A 17,775-nucleotide genomic window follows, 5' to 3' on the forward strand; every position below is an offset into this window, starting at 1 on the left:
GAGACATGCGGAAGGCAGATTTCGGTGTGGACGGGGTAGTACTCAGTTACCATTGGTTACTCGGTTTCCTTTTTTTTTTTTAAAAAAATCACGTACAATTTATTTAGCACCAGCTGCACGTAAGATTGAGAATAACGAACAATTATCAAATTTGACTGTTAAGATAATATCAAATTAAAAATTCGTTAGACAAACTGCATCCACGGCTGAACGCCTTATTGACCAGAAATTCAAATTACTTGTCGGCTGAAAGCCCCAATAGTAATTACTGAAAATAATTTGTCGCCTTAAGGCATAGATAGCAGTTTTTACTAAAATATTATAAAAAAGGGACAATCATATTAAGAGACAATATCTAATTAAAAATTCTTAAGACAAATTGCATTCACGACTGAATGCCTTATTGACAGTCATCACAATCTGATCAAATCAGGAGTGAAGTGGTCCTCAGACAGTCCTCCAAGGACCGACGTGGGAAAGTCGCTCAACTTCATAAACGATGAGACATGCAGCCAAGACTTGTATTCACTTAACCAGATGGCAACTCAAACTAGTGACAGTTTAAGCACCGGCCAACACTCTTGCAACATCTACCTAAGGTCTGATAACCAACACAACGATGGAATAACCCGGGCAAGGCGGAACCGGCGGACAGCACTGCGGCTTCTGAATCCGGTGTTCAGAACATCCAGAAGCACAAGGACTCACTACGACCAAAGTGGTCCAAAAGAAACAAATATCCGAACAACAATCAAGGAGGCTGTCGAGCTACACACGTTACCAGACAGCTGCGCCAAGGTGAGGAAAGGTACATTGCCACGAAAATACGCTAACCTCCAGGGCAGGTAACTGGGGCCACTAGGCAGAAAAATACCGCTGGTAATCAATAAACACAAGGAATTCAGTGATTAATAATAAAAGGTGTAGGGCGGCTAATTAATTTCTCCAACTCCAAACACTCTACTCGTTGCTCTTTGTCTCAGCGACCCTGTGAGCAGCAACGCGCGAACCTATGGTGTGATCTCAAAATAGTGGAGGTTTCAGTACTGAGTTAATGTTCACTCAACTCAAACGTCCTGGATTCGGTGCAGAACGAGGTTGTCGCTCTTGAAACTACAGCCCATCGAGCCGGCAGTGCCTGAGTGTCACCAGCGGTCCCGGTATGTCCACACGCTGTCCGACCTCACTGCTATTCCGTCCCAACCGAACTCGCTGACACACTCTAGCCCGGAAAAACTTGACGTCCCTCCAAAGATAGTACCACTGTACTAGATACCGATAACCGCTGCTGCTCCCACTCACGGACAGACAACGCTAGCAAACGTAGTGGTGCCAGTAAACACAAGAAGAAAGCGATACGCTACTAACTGTATTACACAATGCCAACCTACCAACGGCACCAATGCGAGCGGCAACACGACTCACCAACCACAACAGAAATCAATTAGGTTTGTATAGTTCCCATTAAAATAGCTACACCACGAAGATGACGTGCTACAGTCGCGAAATTTAAGTGACAGGAGGAAGATGCTGTGATATGCAAATGATTTGCTTTTCAGAGCATTCTCAGAAGGTTGGCGCCGGTGGCGACACTTACAACGTTCTGACATGAGGAAAGTTACCAACCGATTTCTCATACACAAACAGCAGTTGACCGGCGTTGCCTGGCGAAACGTTGTTGTGATGCCTCGTGTACGGAGGAGAAATGCGTACCATCACGTTTCCTACTTTGAGAAATGTTGGATTGTAGCCTATCGCGATTGCGGTTTATCGTATCGCGACATTGCTGTTCGCGTTGGTTGACATCCTATGACTGTTAGCAGAATATGGAATCGGTAGGTTCAGGAGGGTAATACGGGACGCCGCACAGTGGGCCAGAATCTTGAAAACGTTGCCAAAAAAGAAAAGAAAGTTTAAAGATGGGGATTTTGGACTATCAGGTTGGCAGCAGCAATGCTGGGACAACTAAATGCCGGCTGTGCGGACGACCAGATGTTCATTTGTTCGGTAATATCTCAGGTAAAATGCGGCAGTTCATTGATAGCGTGCGCGCAGTTGGCCAGGCAACAAAAACAGTCGCGTTGTTGAAGGAAGTTATTTATGTTTTGTGCAAGTGAAACCAATACTTTCAATATGGAATGTATTCCAGGAGGTATGTATTAGTGAAAAAACACTTATATCACTATTAAATCATCAATTATGCACGTTTACATTTCAATTAACGTACTACAGGGAAATGAATGACAAAATCGTAAAATGCACTTAAAAAATAGAGATAAGTTACGAAATCCACGACATTCCGTTTTCTTTTGCGCTGTGTACGCAAGTATATATTATTACCATTGTAAATTAAGCTTCAAATCCTGCGACTAGTTGCGACTCTGGCTTTGAGCCACGTTTTAAGCGAAATGTCATTGTTCAGACATCTTCAAAAATGACAGTAGAATCAATAAATTATGAGTTTTATTTGTACAATTTAAATTACAATCGACACGTAGAAGCATTGTGAAGAATAAAATAATTAGAAATATGACGAAAAGTGTAACACAGATTTTTTTTTATATTTCAGTTTCATCTGACTCAGCGTATTCCAGAATCGGATTTTCGAGGAAAGATATTTTTCTAATAACAAAAGAGTATTAGTCAAATGATTTGGAAGGGGTCATAGAACATTTGTAAAGGTCGTTGACAGAAAAAAGTGGACATACAATTAAAATTCGCTATGATATGAGGCCTACCATTTCGATTTTGTTAACAAAGTTAAGAAGCAAGTATAAGGAAGCAACTCGGCGACAAGGATATTTTTTCAAGAAGAACGAAACCCGGTTAAATACAATAGTATATATTCCGATTGATTCGAAACCTGCAAGTGTGACTAAATCAACATGCCGACCTGCCACAAAATTTGAAACATTATCTGATAGGTCTAAAAGAAGGAGAACTGAGGAGATTCGTACGAAGTTCAGTCCTGTCGAATTATCGTTCACCGCGCAAATGAGTCTTCGATCTTCGGGCCACCCGGATCCTGCGAAGATTCTGAAAGACGTCACACTGTCAAGTCCATCCAAGGTGAAAAAATACAAGGCAGGCTTGCGATTTTCAACATCATCGCCATCCTCATATGATGCAAATGAAGGTCTACCACTCCTTTTCGACTTGAAATTGTCAAAAGAATCTTACCAGTATTTGAGAAATGGGGCTAAAGGAAAAGGCTTAAACACACTATATCCACCGTATTCAGCTGTTTCGGTAGCAAAAAAAGCTTGCTGCCCTCCAGACGTAACCCTCACTTTTACCGAATCAAGAGCTGAGGTACGATTGCAAGCTTTGTTAGACCACACTGTTCAACGTGTTCTACTGCTGAAACGAGACGATATTTTACATATGACTGATTCGGAAATGTCTAATATGGCCCTTATTTGTAAGTGGGGCTTTGACGGAACCTCCGGGCAAAGCATGTATAAAATGTTTTCAGATTCGAGTATTTCAGATGCAACTTTATTTTTCACTTCGCTTGTTCCACTGAAACTTGCAGGTGTAAATAAAGAAACTAAAGAAGAAAAGATCTTATGGATTAATCCGAAGCCGTCTTCACCCTCTTTTGCAGACCACTGAAGTTAGAATTTACAAAGGAAAAAGAGCAAACGTCTTTAAATGAGAAAGCGTATTACGACAAACAGATCGAACAACTCTAGTCATTCGAAACAGTTATTCATGGGAAAGACATTTCCATTAAATACAATTTAAGCATGACCATGATAGATGGTAAAGTGTACAATGCTATCACCAACACGAAATCTGCGCAACGGTGCTATCTCTGCAAGGCTACGTCTGCCCAATTTAATAACATCGACGCTGTTTTGATAAAAACAAGTTACCGCCGATTATCTGCAGTACGGACTATCAACTCTTCACGCGGATTCGATGTTTTGAATGTTGTATTTTTTTGGCATACCAAATGAAAACAAAAAGGTGGCAGGCACGTAAAGCAGAAGATAAAGAGGAAAAAGCAATACTGAAAGCCAACATTCAAAAAGCTTTCAAGGAGCAGCTTGGAATTGTAATTGACATGCCGAAACAAGGGTTTGGCAGTACGAATGACGGAAACACCGCTCGACGTTTTTTTGAAAACACTCCAACATCAGCGCTGATAACTGGAGTTTCCGAAGAACTAATCCACCGTTTCCATATAATTTTGCAGACGATTTCGAGCGGACGTCAGATCGACGTTAAAAAGTTTCGAGCATACGCCTTAGCAACTGCCAGGCACTACGTGACAGAATACCCCTGGTACAACGTGCCAACAGCAGTCCATAGATTGTTGATTCACGGTCCAGACATTATTTCTTCGGCCATTTTACCCATCGGTCAACTATCGGAGGATGCTCAACCAATAAGTTGATAAAGCAATATCGCCTGAGTTTTTCTCGAAAGTTTTCAAGAGTTAAGACTATGGAAGGCGTGTTCAGGAGATCGTTGGCAACAACAGACCCCTACGTTTCTTCCTTACGCAAATCTTCGCCGAAGAAACTGAAGAGTTTGTCGCCAGAAGCCGTTGCCCTCTTAGTTCCTGTGGCGGAAATCTATGAAGATTCAGATGCAGATAATGAGGAAACAGTGTTTGAGGATGATGACGATTCAGTTGAAGCAGAAGATGAAAAAGAATAAGAAAATGACAACTTGTAAATTAAGTTATAAAAAATTTACAAAATAAATAATTGTAATTAAAATGAAATAATTTTTTGTAATATTTTGCACCATCTTGTAACCTATATTTGGTCCTTTCTTCGAGTTTTCCACTTTTTTGGTTTATTTTTTAAGCATTAACTACAATAACCCCTAAATACTGACTTTTATAACAATAAAAATATATAAATATAAATAAATAAAAAGACATAGATTTTGACCGCCATCTTGTATTCACCATTTTTTAATTTTTTGAACTCTGTCATCATCAGTAACCTCGATAATTCCCTAAAAATTACTTTTATACGTAAAAAATGAAAGTAGTGTACATAGAGCCTGCCATCTTGGGTCCGCCATTTTTTTTTTTTTTTACTTTTTGATATCATATTCTTAATCACAAACTCCGTAAACTCTTACATACTAACTTGCCCGCATCTCGAGGTCGTGCGGTAGCGTTCTTGCTTCCCACGCCCGGGTTCCCGGGTTCGATTGCCGGCGGGATCAGGTATTTTCTCTGCCTCGTGATGGCTGGGTGTTGTGTGATGTCCTTAGGTTAGTTAGGTTTAAGTAGTTCTAAGTTCTAGGGGACTGATGACCATAGATGTTAAGTCCCATAGTGCTCAGAGCCATTTTTGAACCTTACATACTAAGTTAGGTACAAATTGAACAACTACTTATATTTTGACCAGCTTCTTGGGATTCTGACCCACTGTGCGCCGTGCTGCCTCACAACGGCCTCGTATCACTAGCGGTCGAAATGATAGGCATGTTATCCGCATGGCTGTAACGGATCGTGCTGTCGTGTCTCGATCCCTGAGTCAACAGATGGGGACGTTTGCACAACAACAGCCATCTGCACGAACAGTTCTACGACGTTAGCAGCAGCATGGACTATGATCTCGGAGACCATGGCTGCGGTTACACTTGACGCTGCATCACAGACAGGAGCGCCTGCGATGGTGTACTCAACGACTAACCAGGGTGCACGAATGGCAAAGCGTTATTTTTTTGGATGAATCCAGTTTCTGTTTACAGCATCATGATAGTCGCATCCGTGTTTGGTGACATCGGGGTGAACACACATTGGAAGCGTGTATTCGTCATCGCCATACATACTGGCGTATCACCCGGCGTGATGGTATGGGGTGCCATTGGTTACACGTCTCGGTCACCTCTTGTTCGCACTGACAGCACTTTGAACAGTGGACGTTACATTTCAGGCGTGTTACGACCCGTGGCTCTACCCTTTATTCGATCCCTGCGAAACCCTACATTTCAGCAGGATAAAGCACGACCGCATGTTGCAGGTCCTGTACGGGCCTTTCTGGATACAGAAAATGTTCGACTGCTGCCCTGGCCAGCACTTTCTCCAGATCTCTCAGCAAATGAAAACGTCTGGTCGATGGTGGCCGAGCAACTGGCTCGTCACAATACACCAGTCACTTCCCTTGATGAACTTCGGTATCGTGTTGAAGCTGCATGGGTAGCTGTACCTGTAAGCGCCATCCATGCTCTGTTTGATTCAATGCCCAGGGGTATCAAGGCCGTTATTACGGCTAGAGGTGGTTGTTCTGGGTATTGATTTCTCAAGGTCTATGCACCCCAAATTGCGTGAAAATGTAATCACATGTCAGTTCTAGTATAATATATTTGTCCAATGAATACCCGCTTATCATCTGCATTTCTTCTTGGTGTAGCAACTTTTATGGCGAACAGTGTAAGTTGGCATTTGTCACTTGTACCTTACATCACCTTATGACTTATGCGTTACTTACTGCATTTTCCCTCCACTGAAATATGGTATGTGGGAACAAAGTTGATGTCTCTAAGACTTAGGACATTGCAGTTTGTGTGTGTGTGTGTTTCTGCATGTTTGCTTGCATCTGTGAAAGCTTGTTTTTATGGACTTAGGAGATTTTATATTTATTAAAACTGTAGTTAAAGTTTTTTTTTTTTAAATTCTGCTACTTGTACCTAGCCTTTTAGTTGGGGCAGTAAAGACCTCCCTGTCGTGCGCCCACAGCACTATGTTACGTTCATCACCACCCTGAGCCGCTTGTGTCTGGCCGGCCTGTTGCAGCTACGACGCGCGGCGCAAGTCGTGGGAGGGTCCCTCCGGCCCGCACTGGAAGCACCCCCAGCTGCTGGGCGAGCGCGGCTTCTTCCGGACGGTGGCGACGCCGGCGGCGCTGTCGCTGAGCGACGTCGCGGAGTCCGACGAAGGCGTCTACCGCTGCCGCGTCGACTTCCGCCGCTCCGCCTCCAGGATACAGAGGGTCCGGCTCACCGTCATCGGTACGCTCTTAACCTTACAAGTAGATACTGAACGACTGCGAACCATGTGGAGCTTACTCGCAACTCTGTGTGGTCACGAAGACACAGGGTGCCAAAACATGTGTCAGAAACCTTAGTGATTTATTCATGGCTTCAGAATACACTGGAATGCCAAACTTAAACTTACCTACCACTGGGCAGTGATTTGAATCAATGGGGAAAGCTGGAAATTTGTATGTACGTTCGTACTCACGAAAACAGAGGAATTTGCCTACATCGTTTTCAGTGTTCTAGTGAATTACACTATCGCTGTTTTTGACTTACGATCATTATTATTTGCAGTTAGGAACAGATAATGATGAATACTTGCGAAATGTAACTGCCGAATAATGCAACCTATCATGTGATGTGGAAGGTTTCCACCTCGCGGACGACAACGTACTGGCATCAGTCTACATCTAGCACAGAATGCCATCGAACGTAAAATATAGTGCTGTCTTAGAATCCCTACGTAACTGATCTCTCACTTTTCAAACGAGGCCCCACCTTTCCTCGACCTCATAAACGGCTCTCATTACTGGTGTCGCTACAAATACCGAATCAAGTGTAATGTCATTCCACATCAAGTGGGACAATACTTCATCTTCCTAGGAAAGCAGTGGCCCTACGTAGAATTGGATTTACGAGTATAATAACAAAGTGGCTATGCATTTCGCTGTGGCCAAAAAAGACGAGCATTTCAGACAGCATCTGAGATAAACACGTATCCACAGAAAGCTGTATCATAAAATGGTATGCCCAGTGAACTACATGTGTTAAGTACCTACTGGAGACCACATACACTCCTGGAAATGGAAAAAAGAACACATTGACACCGGTGTGTAAGACCCACCATACTTGCTCCGGACACTGCGAGAGGGCTGTACAAGCAATGATCACAAGCACGGCACAGCGGACACACCAGCAACCGCGGTGTTGGCCGTCGAATGGCGCTAGCTGCGCAGCATTTGTGCACCGCCGCCGTCAGTGTCAGCCAGTTTGCCGTGGCATACGGAGCTCCATCGCAGTCTTTAACACTCGTAGCATGCAGTGACAGCGTGGGCGTGAACCGTATGTGCAGTTGACGGACTTTGAGCGAGGGCGTATAGAGGGCATGCGGGAGGCCGGGTGGACGTACCGCCGAATTGCTCAACACGTGGGGCGTGAGGTCTCCACAGTACATCGATGTTGTCGGCTGTGGTCGGCGGAAGGTGCACGTGCCCGTCGACCTGGGACCGGACCGCAGCGACGCACGGATGCACGCCAAGACCGTAGGATCCTACGCAGTGCCTTAGGGGACCGCACCGCCACTTCCCAGCAAATTAGGGACACTGTTGCTCCTGGGGTATCGGCGAGGACCATTCGCAACCGTCTCCATGAAGCTGGGCTACGGTCCCGCACACCGTTAGGCCGTCTTCCGCTCACGCCCCAACATAGTGCAGCCCGCCTCCAGTGGTGTCGCGACAGGCGTGAATGGAGGGACGAATGGAGACGTGTCGTCTTCAGCGATGAGAGTCGCTTCTGCCTTGGTGCCAATGATGGTCGTATGCGTGTTTGGCGCCGTGCAGGTGAGCGCCACAATCAGGACTGCATACGACCGAGGCACACAGGGCCAACACCCGGCATCATGGTGTGGGGAGCGATCTCCTACACTGGCCGTACACCACTGGTGATCGTCGAGGGGACACTGAATAGTGCACGGTACATCCAAACCGTCATCGAACCCATCGTTCTACCATTCCTAGACCGGCAAGGGAACTTGCTGTTCCAACAGGACAATGCACGTCCGCATGTATCCCGTGCCACCCAACGTGCTCTAGAAGGTGTAAGTCAACTACCCTGGCCAGCAAGATCTCCGGATCTGTCCCCCACTGAGCATGTTTGGGACTGGATGAAGCGTCGTCTCACGCGGTCTGCACGTCCAGCACGAACGCTGGTCCAACTGAGGCGCCAGGTGGAAATGGCATGGCAAGTCGTTCCACAGGACTACATCCAGCATCTCTACGATCGTCTCCATGGGAGAATAGCAGCCTGCATTGCTGCGAAAGGTGGATATACACTGTACTAGTGCCGACATTGTGCATGCTCTGTTGCCTGTGTCTATGTGCCTGTGGTTCTGTCAGTGTGATCATGTGATGTATCTGACCCCAGGAATGTGTCAATAAAGTTTCCCCTTCCTGGGACAATGAATTCACGGTGTTCTTATTTCAATTTCCAGGAGTGTATATCGAACCATACTATGCCTCGAAGCGACGGAATTCTTCTTCTTCGGTAGCGCTACAGCCCTTGGAGAGCCTTGGCTTATTCAACAATCTTCCTCCACACTTCTCGGTTATTTGCTGCTCTTTTCCACCCCCGGAGTCCCATGTTGGTGATATCCATCGTTACCTCGTCGATCCATCTTCTTCTAGGTCTCCCTTTCCGCCTAACTGAATGGATCATACCTTTCATCATATTCTTTGGAATTCTATCCTCTGCCATTCTCTCCAAGTGTCCTAGCCATCGTATTCGCTGTGATTTCACAAATTTTGCTGTGTCCCTGCCTTGTATTAACTCTTGTAATTCGGCATTGTAGCGTATTCTCCAGCCTTCTTCCTCCCTTATTGGCCCATAGATTTTGCGTAGTATTTTCCGCTCATTGCTTCTTAGTGCATTTTTATCGTGTTCTGCCAACGTCCATACCTCTGAGCCGTATGTGATAACTGTGCGGACTAGGGAGTTACATATTAGCTATTTTTGAAAAGCTGGATATTTTGCAAAGTAAGCTCTGTTTCCTGCTTGTATTCTTTCCCTTATAGCATTTCCAATACTGTTATCATATGTTATTAGGGCTCCCAAGTAGTTAAAAGAGGACACTCTATTGAAGCATTTCCCATTGATGTTTAGCTTCTTAGGGGTTCTTCTGGCCTCGGATTGTGACATTACCATATATTTTGTTTTGTTTTCATTTACTATGAGGCCAATTTTTAAGGCTTCTGTTTCCATTGCCCGGTATGTTTCTAGGAGTGTATTGGTATTTCTTCCTACTATAGCAATGTCATCAGCGTATGCTCATATCAGGCTAGTTTTCATAAATATGGTGCCTCTTTTGTTGATTTTATTTACTACACTATGCAGTGCTATGTTAAATAGGACAGTGGAGAGACTATCCCCTTGCTTCACACCTTTATTAAAGTCAAAGCTTTCACTTGTTCTGCTAAGGACCTTTAATTTTGCTCTTGTCTCTGTCACTGTCATCCTGATTAATCTTATTAATTTAGCAGTACTCTGTATAGTTCTTGCCGATTTATGCTGTCAAATGCAGATCTGTATCATATTCATAGCTTCGCTAATTCACAAACAATGGGATATAACAATGATAATCTCTGAGACAGATCGTCATTTAGATCAGTTATAAGCAACGGACGGCTGGAGAACGCCAGAAGGATCATACCATCGTCCCATTACGAGTTAGGGCGGTAATTAGTGATGCTGTGGGGAGCTATGTCGGGACCTTGTACTGACATACCTGTCGTCCTGTAGAGACGGATCACAGTGGGGGATTATTTCAATAGTTGGACTGCGAACTTCATCCAACATGGCTAACAACGTTTACTAAAGCATAAAACGTTGAAGACTAGTTTTAAAATACGACCTACAACACCTCGTATGGCTCCCAGTCGTTTCAGCTGTATGCAATTCAGCGTCTGATACAAACTTTGGAGAAAATGCTACGCAATCGAGATTCATCTCGAAGTAAACTATTTTAATTAGTGAGAGTTATGCAGAAGATTTTGGGTAGTGTGTATTTGTCCATAAAAATCGATCACAGGCTGGAACACAATATGATCCCCAACAGCCTACTGATAAAGATGACATCTCTTACACAGGTATTATAAAAGACTTTGCACAACATCTGTAAAAAAATTTTGAGTATTAGACTGTTTGATATGTACCACTAAACCAGTTATGACCACGCGATTGTTACTTTAGTTCTGTTCTGAACTGCAGGTTAATGATGACTGTTTTTATTCCTTCTCTTCCCACAGTCCCGCCCCAACGACCCAAGATCTACGATGAGCGTGGGGTGGAGGTGGGACCTGTTGCCGGCCCTTACCAAGAAGGAGGGCAAGCACGTCTCACCTGCGTCGTCTACGGTGGTAAGAAACCTCCCATAGATACAAGTGGAATACTTATATACTGCAAAACTGTTATACGTTTCGATAGTACACTGTGATTTCAATAGTTTGCCAGAAGGTGCATTGCATAATCCCGAAATATTACTAGGGCGCTATCAAAGACGACGACATTATCGAGCTTTTACCATTAGTCAAACAAAAGCTCCGTTTGGTCTAGGAGTGTATGTTAAATATAGCCTATAGGGCATAATGGTATAGTGATAATATCAAGTTTGCACCAGGTGCAAAATTTATAAGGCCGGACTGTGAAATTACACATGGTCAAATTTAGAAGTAAGCGCCCATCATGTGATGGGAGTAGGTTGATGACGTTGATACTTCGAGCATGTGGCTTGTTCTGTCACTTTGCAAGCCATATAACGAATTCCACTCAGAGCGCGGTAACAAGATCGAGGACCATACATTTTGTTACTGATGTGGTCTACCTCTGTGAATGGCTCTGAGCACTATGGGACTCAACTTCTGAGGTCATTAGTCCCCTAGAACTTAGAACTAGTTAAACCTAACTAACCTAAGGACATCACAAACATCCATGCCCGAGGCAGGATTCGAACCTGCGACCGTAGCGGTCTTGCGGTTCCAGACTGCAGCGCCTTTAACCGCACGGCCACTTCGGCCGGCATGTGGTCTACCTCTGTGCTTTCAGTAAGCCAATTCATACAGACAACACTAACCACATTTTTCATTGTAAAGGCAAGTAGCTAGCTACCTCTCCACCAGAATGAAATAAACAGAACACCGGATAAAGTGACACATTCAAGGCAGAATAGAACTTTTCTACCACCCCAAAACCCAACAGGTTAAATGTTGCATAAAGGTATCTCGAAAATGAAGTGACTTCGAAGAAATTTTGGGTATGGTACCAGACGGAATATCTCAACTGGTTGACGAAAGAAAACGAAAGAAAAGAAAAACGATCAGAAAAAGGCAACAATGCAGCAATAAAAGTTAGTTAAATTTTGCAATTAAGAAGCGGAAAGATGTGAAACGGCAGTGACGGTAGGAACGAACGTTAATGAATTTAAAAATAAATGGTTATGGCAAGGTTAGATTCAACACAAGGTTCAAAAAATGGTTCAAATGGCTCTTAGCACTATGGGACTTAACATCTGTGGTCATCAGTCCCCTAGAACTTAGAACTACTTAAACCTAACTAACCTAAGGACATCACACACATCCATGCCCGAGGCAGGATTCGAACCCGCGACCGTAGCAGTCGCGCGGTTCCGGACTGAGCGCCTAGAACCGCTAGACCACCGCGGCCGGCTCAATACAAGGAAATGTGTAACTAACTTTCAGAGAGTTATAAGCAAAGGCATTCAAAAACCACTGAGCAAGTTATTCCGTTAACACAGAGAAGAGGTCAGTTAGGACAAAGGTGTACAATGAGGGCTTCTTTGACGGAGACGGACTGTCTGATAACGTCACAGAAGAAGAAAGGAGTTTCGATTAGGACGACTTACGGGATGCAGTATTAGAGTCAAAGTCTGACTGAGATTAAGATCGCTTTTCGTCAAACAAACCATAGATAACATCCTTTGAGAATTTTTAAAATCACTGGGAGAAATAACTTAGGTAGAATATGTGTGATTAGAGGCATACCTTCGAAAATTCGGAAGAATAACGTCTCATCCCTGAAGACAGCCAGGAACGAAAAATGCGAGAATAGTCGTACAATTTACTTGACAGCTCACATATCCAAGTTTCTGACGATAATAATACACGAAAGAGAAGCAATTCTTCAAGATTGACGAAGTTTTGCAGGAGCTCGTAACCTAGTGTGGTCCTTAATGTTGTTGTTGTAGTCATCAGTCCAGAAACTGGTTGATGCAGCTGTCCATGCTACTCTATCCTGTGCAAGCTTCTTCATCTCACCGTACCTACTGCAACCTACATCCTTCTGAATCTTATTAGTGTATTCATCTCTTAGTATCCCTCTACGATTTTTACCCTCCAAGCTGCCCTCCAATATTAAATTGGTGATCCCTTGATGCCTCAGAATATGTCCTACAAACATATTCCTTCTTCAAGTCAAGTTGTGCCACAAATTTGTCCTCTCCCCAGTTCTGTCCAATAGCTCCTCATTAGTTATGTGATCTAACCATCTAATCTTCAGCATTCTTCTGCAGCACCACATTTCGAAAGCTATTTCCTACTTGTCTAAACTATTTATCGTCCATGTTTTACATACATACGTGGCCACACTCAATAGAAATACTTTCAGAAACGACTTACTGACACTTAAATCTATACTCGGTGTTAACAAATTTCTCTTCTTCAGAGACGCTTTCCTTGACATTGCCAGTCTACATTTTATATCCTCTCTACTTCGACCATCGTGAATTATTTTGCTCCCCAAATAGCAAAACTCATTTGCTACTTTAACCGTCTAATTGTCTGATCTAATTCCCCCAGCATCACCCGTTTTAATTCGACTACATTCCATTATCCTCGTGTTGCTTTTGTTGACGTTCATCTTATATCCGCCTTTGAAAACACTGTCTATTCCGTTCTACTGCACTTCTAGGTCCTTTGCTGACTCTGACAGAATTACAATGTCATCGGCGAACCTTACGGTTTTATTTTTTCTCCATGGATTTGACTTCCTACTACGAAATTTTTTATTCATTACTTTGCTGCATGCTCAATATACAGACTGAATAACATCGGGGATAGGCTACAACCCTGTCTCATGCCCTTCCCAACCACTGCTTCCCTTTCATGCCCCTCGACTCTTATAACTGCCATCTGGTTTCTGTACAAATTGTAAATAGGCTATCGCTCCCTGTATTTTACCCCTGCCACCTTCAGAATATGATAGAGAGTATTCCAACCAACATTGTCAAAAGCTTTCTCTAAGTCTACAAATGCTAGAAATGTAGGCTTGACTTCCCTTAATCTCTTCTCTATGATACGTCGTAGGGTCAGTGGACTTTAACACGAAATCCTTCTAATTGTTTACACAAAGATTCTGTTTCAAAATCAAAAAAGAATCCTAAACCTATTCTAGTGGTATGTAAAGTACGAGGGGTGTTCAATGAGTAATGCAGAACTTTTTTTTCTGAAAGCATATTGCTTTTATTCGGGATTCCACTCTTTTGGCTACAAACCCGTATTTTTAACATAATCACCGTTCAATATGAAACGTCCCCTTAGAACAATTTATACAAGACTGTGCTTAAACTGACACAATATTTTTTAGCGCAACGCAATCTGACTATCAAAGATCCCTGCAAAAGAATGGCCCTGAGTAACATTAAACTATACCTTTCAGAAATCACTTACCTCACAAAAATCTTCATTACTCGAACTACTGCAATACAGCGAGCGCCATTATTGCCAGCTAAATAAAAGATTCAAACTACAGAAGGCACTAACTACTGATAGGGATAGTTAGCAAATGAAAGATATTAATAGAGAACAAACACTGTATTTACCTTAATATCATCAAAAGTCATAATATATGTAATTTCAAAACTCCGCCATTTCCTTCCACACATCCACCACTGCTGGCGGCTCACCTCTAACTGCGCAACGCTACGCGCTGTTCACATCCAGCTGCCGCTGCCCAACACTACAATGGCAGACAACAATGCAAACTAGCCACAGACTGAACGCAGCACAGCCAGTGATTTTCATACAGAGCGCTACGTGGCATTACCAATATAAAAACATAAACAGCCTACTTACATATCTCCCATGCTCCCCACAAAAAATTTTACAAAATATTTTTGGGCAGTGGCCAATAATGATTTGAAGAAATTTTTCATAATTACAATAACAAAGATATCAAATGCACACACTTATTTATACAATGTTGGTCAAAAGCTAAAAATTTCTCACAGTCCATAAAGACAGTCCAGATTGTACATCATAAGAGTAAACCTGCAGTTTGTTTTCTCGAAGTCTGAGCAGTAAAAGACAATGCACAGGGAAGTAGTGGATTTCCATGCAGTCGTGAAGAAGTAGTGTTGTCCTTCCAACGGAAAGACAGTGCTGACTCTTGACATGCTGACCGGTAATGGGCCACAACAGAGCAAACCCACAGCAGAGTCATTCGAAGTTTTGAAGAATATTGGTAGGTAGGTCATCACAGAGTAGACCCTCTGTAGTCCTGGTAGAGATTACTGTATTGGTGGGCCACCAGAGGTGCAGACCCACTGCAGTCCTTGTAGAAATAATGGTATTGGTGAGTCAGCAAAGGTGTAGACCCATTGTAGTCCTTGTAGAAATAATGGTATTGGTGGATCATCAAAGGTGCAGACCCACTGTAGTCCATGTAGAGATGGCCAGCAACCATCTGCTTGGGACTGTGCAGGTGCTCAATCACCATCGAAGAGTCTTGCAGAGAAGATAGCAAGTCCATAAACCACCACTTGTGCACGCACAAAGTTTTTGGAATTGTCCTTAGAAGTCTTGCAGACAATATAGCAAGTCCATAAACCACCACTTGTACACTCACGAAGTTTTTGGAATTGTCCTTAGAACCAGCAATGCTGTTACCCAGTCCCTTGCTGAATTATTAACACACGTGGAAACACTAACAGTCCCTACTTATCACATATTGTCCATATACTACGACCAACAGAAACGTGTGTAGTGAAATGTAACTTACAAGTTAATAATATGATGAACTGGTGTCAATTACAATTTTATAACATAAGAATACGATTACAAAGGTACAAAATACATCATCAAAGAACATAACAATACAGATAACATTTGTAGTAATACAGGCTTTACAAAAGAATAGAAATAGACAAATACATCAGTGTTACAGGAATTATGACATAAGTAAATACATAAAAGATCAGAATAATTATTGAAACATTAACTTCACACATGAGCATTAAAACAAAACAGAATAAATAATGTCTAAGCATATTTACAAGCTAAATAACATATTATTAATGCCAATTATATTTGAGGATAACAGTATTCCTCATCATAGTGAATGTAGCTTAATATTAAAAGAAGAAAAAATTCTATGAAACTACACAGAGACAGGAAGAAAACAAATACACAAGGGTACACAAACACATAGTGGGAGAACACAAGGAAAGGACAGGGTTTGTTTTACTGCAGTATTTTGCATGGAGATCTCCCTTCGTTCATCATTATTCCCAAAAAGTCCTATCTAAGCCTGCCTTCTGTATTCTGTTCACATCCTCTGTCAAAAATAGTTTTTCTCCACTGTACAGTATCCTTTTTTTTTTTTTTTTTTGTTGCCCAAACCATTTTCATATAGCTTCTCAATACATTTCTTCCAAGTCATCATAGTTAGTTTCTTATATAGTGCACCCCTCTTAAGCTAACTTAAATCTACTGAGCTCAGATATATATACCAAGGGACGAGGCAATGCAGCATCACATAAAACAATTAATATAAACAGCAATGAAAAAAAAACGCAGATTTGCGAAGCAAGCAACATTAAGAAATTAGCAAAGAAATTGTAATATTACAACTAATCTAAGGCAATGTGCAGCAAACAATAAAATAAATCATTAGTAAAACTGGCTTAACAGAATAATACAAAGTCAAATTCAATAACACTATGCCTGGCAAACAGCAGCAACTTATACCTAAACATGACATAGCTCAAGCAGAAAAAATATTACAGTAAAAACAACAATGCAGAAAAGGGAAATGTCTATTCACATCTTAATGTCTATGTAATTAAAGTGGTGCACCATAACAACTTATTGTAAAAAAAAATATTACCATGTACTTGAAAAGAAAATTATGTGTCCATTTACCCTTACTAGTCCCTTCTTATTGTTCTTTCCTTTCCAAGTGCTCCTTTTTTAAAGAATGTGGATTACAAAATTATTATTTAATAGATCTGTTGACAGAAAGTGTTCACATTAGCAAATTCATTTTATTTTATAAAAGCAATGCTGCAACACAGCTGTAAACCAGATATCAAGTGAAATAAGCAACTACGAAAAGCAAAGCATAAAAATATCATTCAATAGTCATGTGACATTTCATAAGTTAGTAGAAATTCTCTCAACTCTCGTAGAAAGATGCTTGTCGTAATCAGGTGTGCAGATGTAAAAAATATTTCTCGTCATTTCATTAGGCATTTCAGTAAATATCATTAATTACGAGCTCCACAGTAGGCTTTCAACAAGGAAATGTCAATAGCGAGGATAATGGCCTCCCTTTTTTTTTTCTACCTGTGCTTCCAGAAAGGCACACCCTAATGGCTTGTTCTCCAGGTGTCTCACACAGCTGTGTGCCGACGACGCACGTGCAGGTGGTCACTTAACTTTCTTACAGAAATATTTACGACAGCAGTTTCCGCTACAGTGACAGTCTCATATAAAAATTTCACAGGTCGAGAATTTACGTTGCAAATGTGTAGAAACAAAATCCTATGAATATAAAAGTGCCCAAAAAATTTTCGCCGGCATTGTGATACATTCACGCATTTACACACATTTCATAACTCTTAAAGTACGATTCTTGGTTTCCAACATCCTTTTTCACAAGTCAAGAATCCCTAACTTCTATTCATTATTCATATACATATAAACACGTAATCACATTCCTCATATATGGTAGCATCATCTTATTGACATAAACATACCTCAA

General features: G+C 42.1%; 1 protein-coding gene across 1 annotated transcript in view; it reads left to right on the forward strand.

Annotated features, from left to right (window-relative positions):
- LOC126188767 (synaptogenesis protein syg-2-like) overlaps nt 1–17,775 on the forward strand; it is a 478,582-nt gene that overhangs the window by 300,306 nt on the left and 160,501 nt on the right. Inside the window, exons 3-4 of the mRNA XM_049930377.1 lie at nt 6,767–6,981; nt 11,028–11,138. Coding sequence (XP_049786334.1) covers nt 6,767–6,981; nt 11,028–11,138 — 326 coding nt within the window. The remainder of the gene's footprint in view (nt 1–6,766; nt 6,982–11,027; nt 11,139–17,775) is intronic.

Source organism: Schistocerca cancellata, chromosome 5, assembly GCF_023864275.1.
Source record: "Schistocerca cancellata isolate TAMUIC-IGC-003103 chromosome 5, iqSchCanc2.1, whole genome shotgun sequence".
Lineage (NCBI taxonomy): Eukaryota > Metazoa > Arthropoda > Insecta > Orthoptera > Acrididae > Schistocerca > Schistocerca cancellata.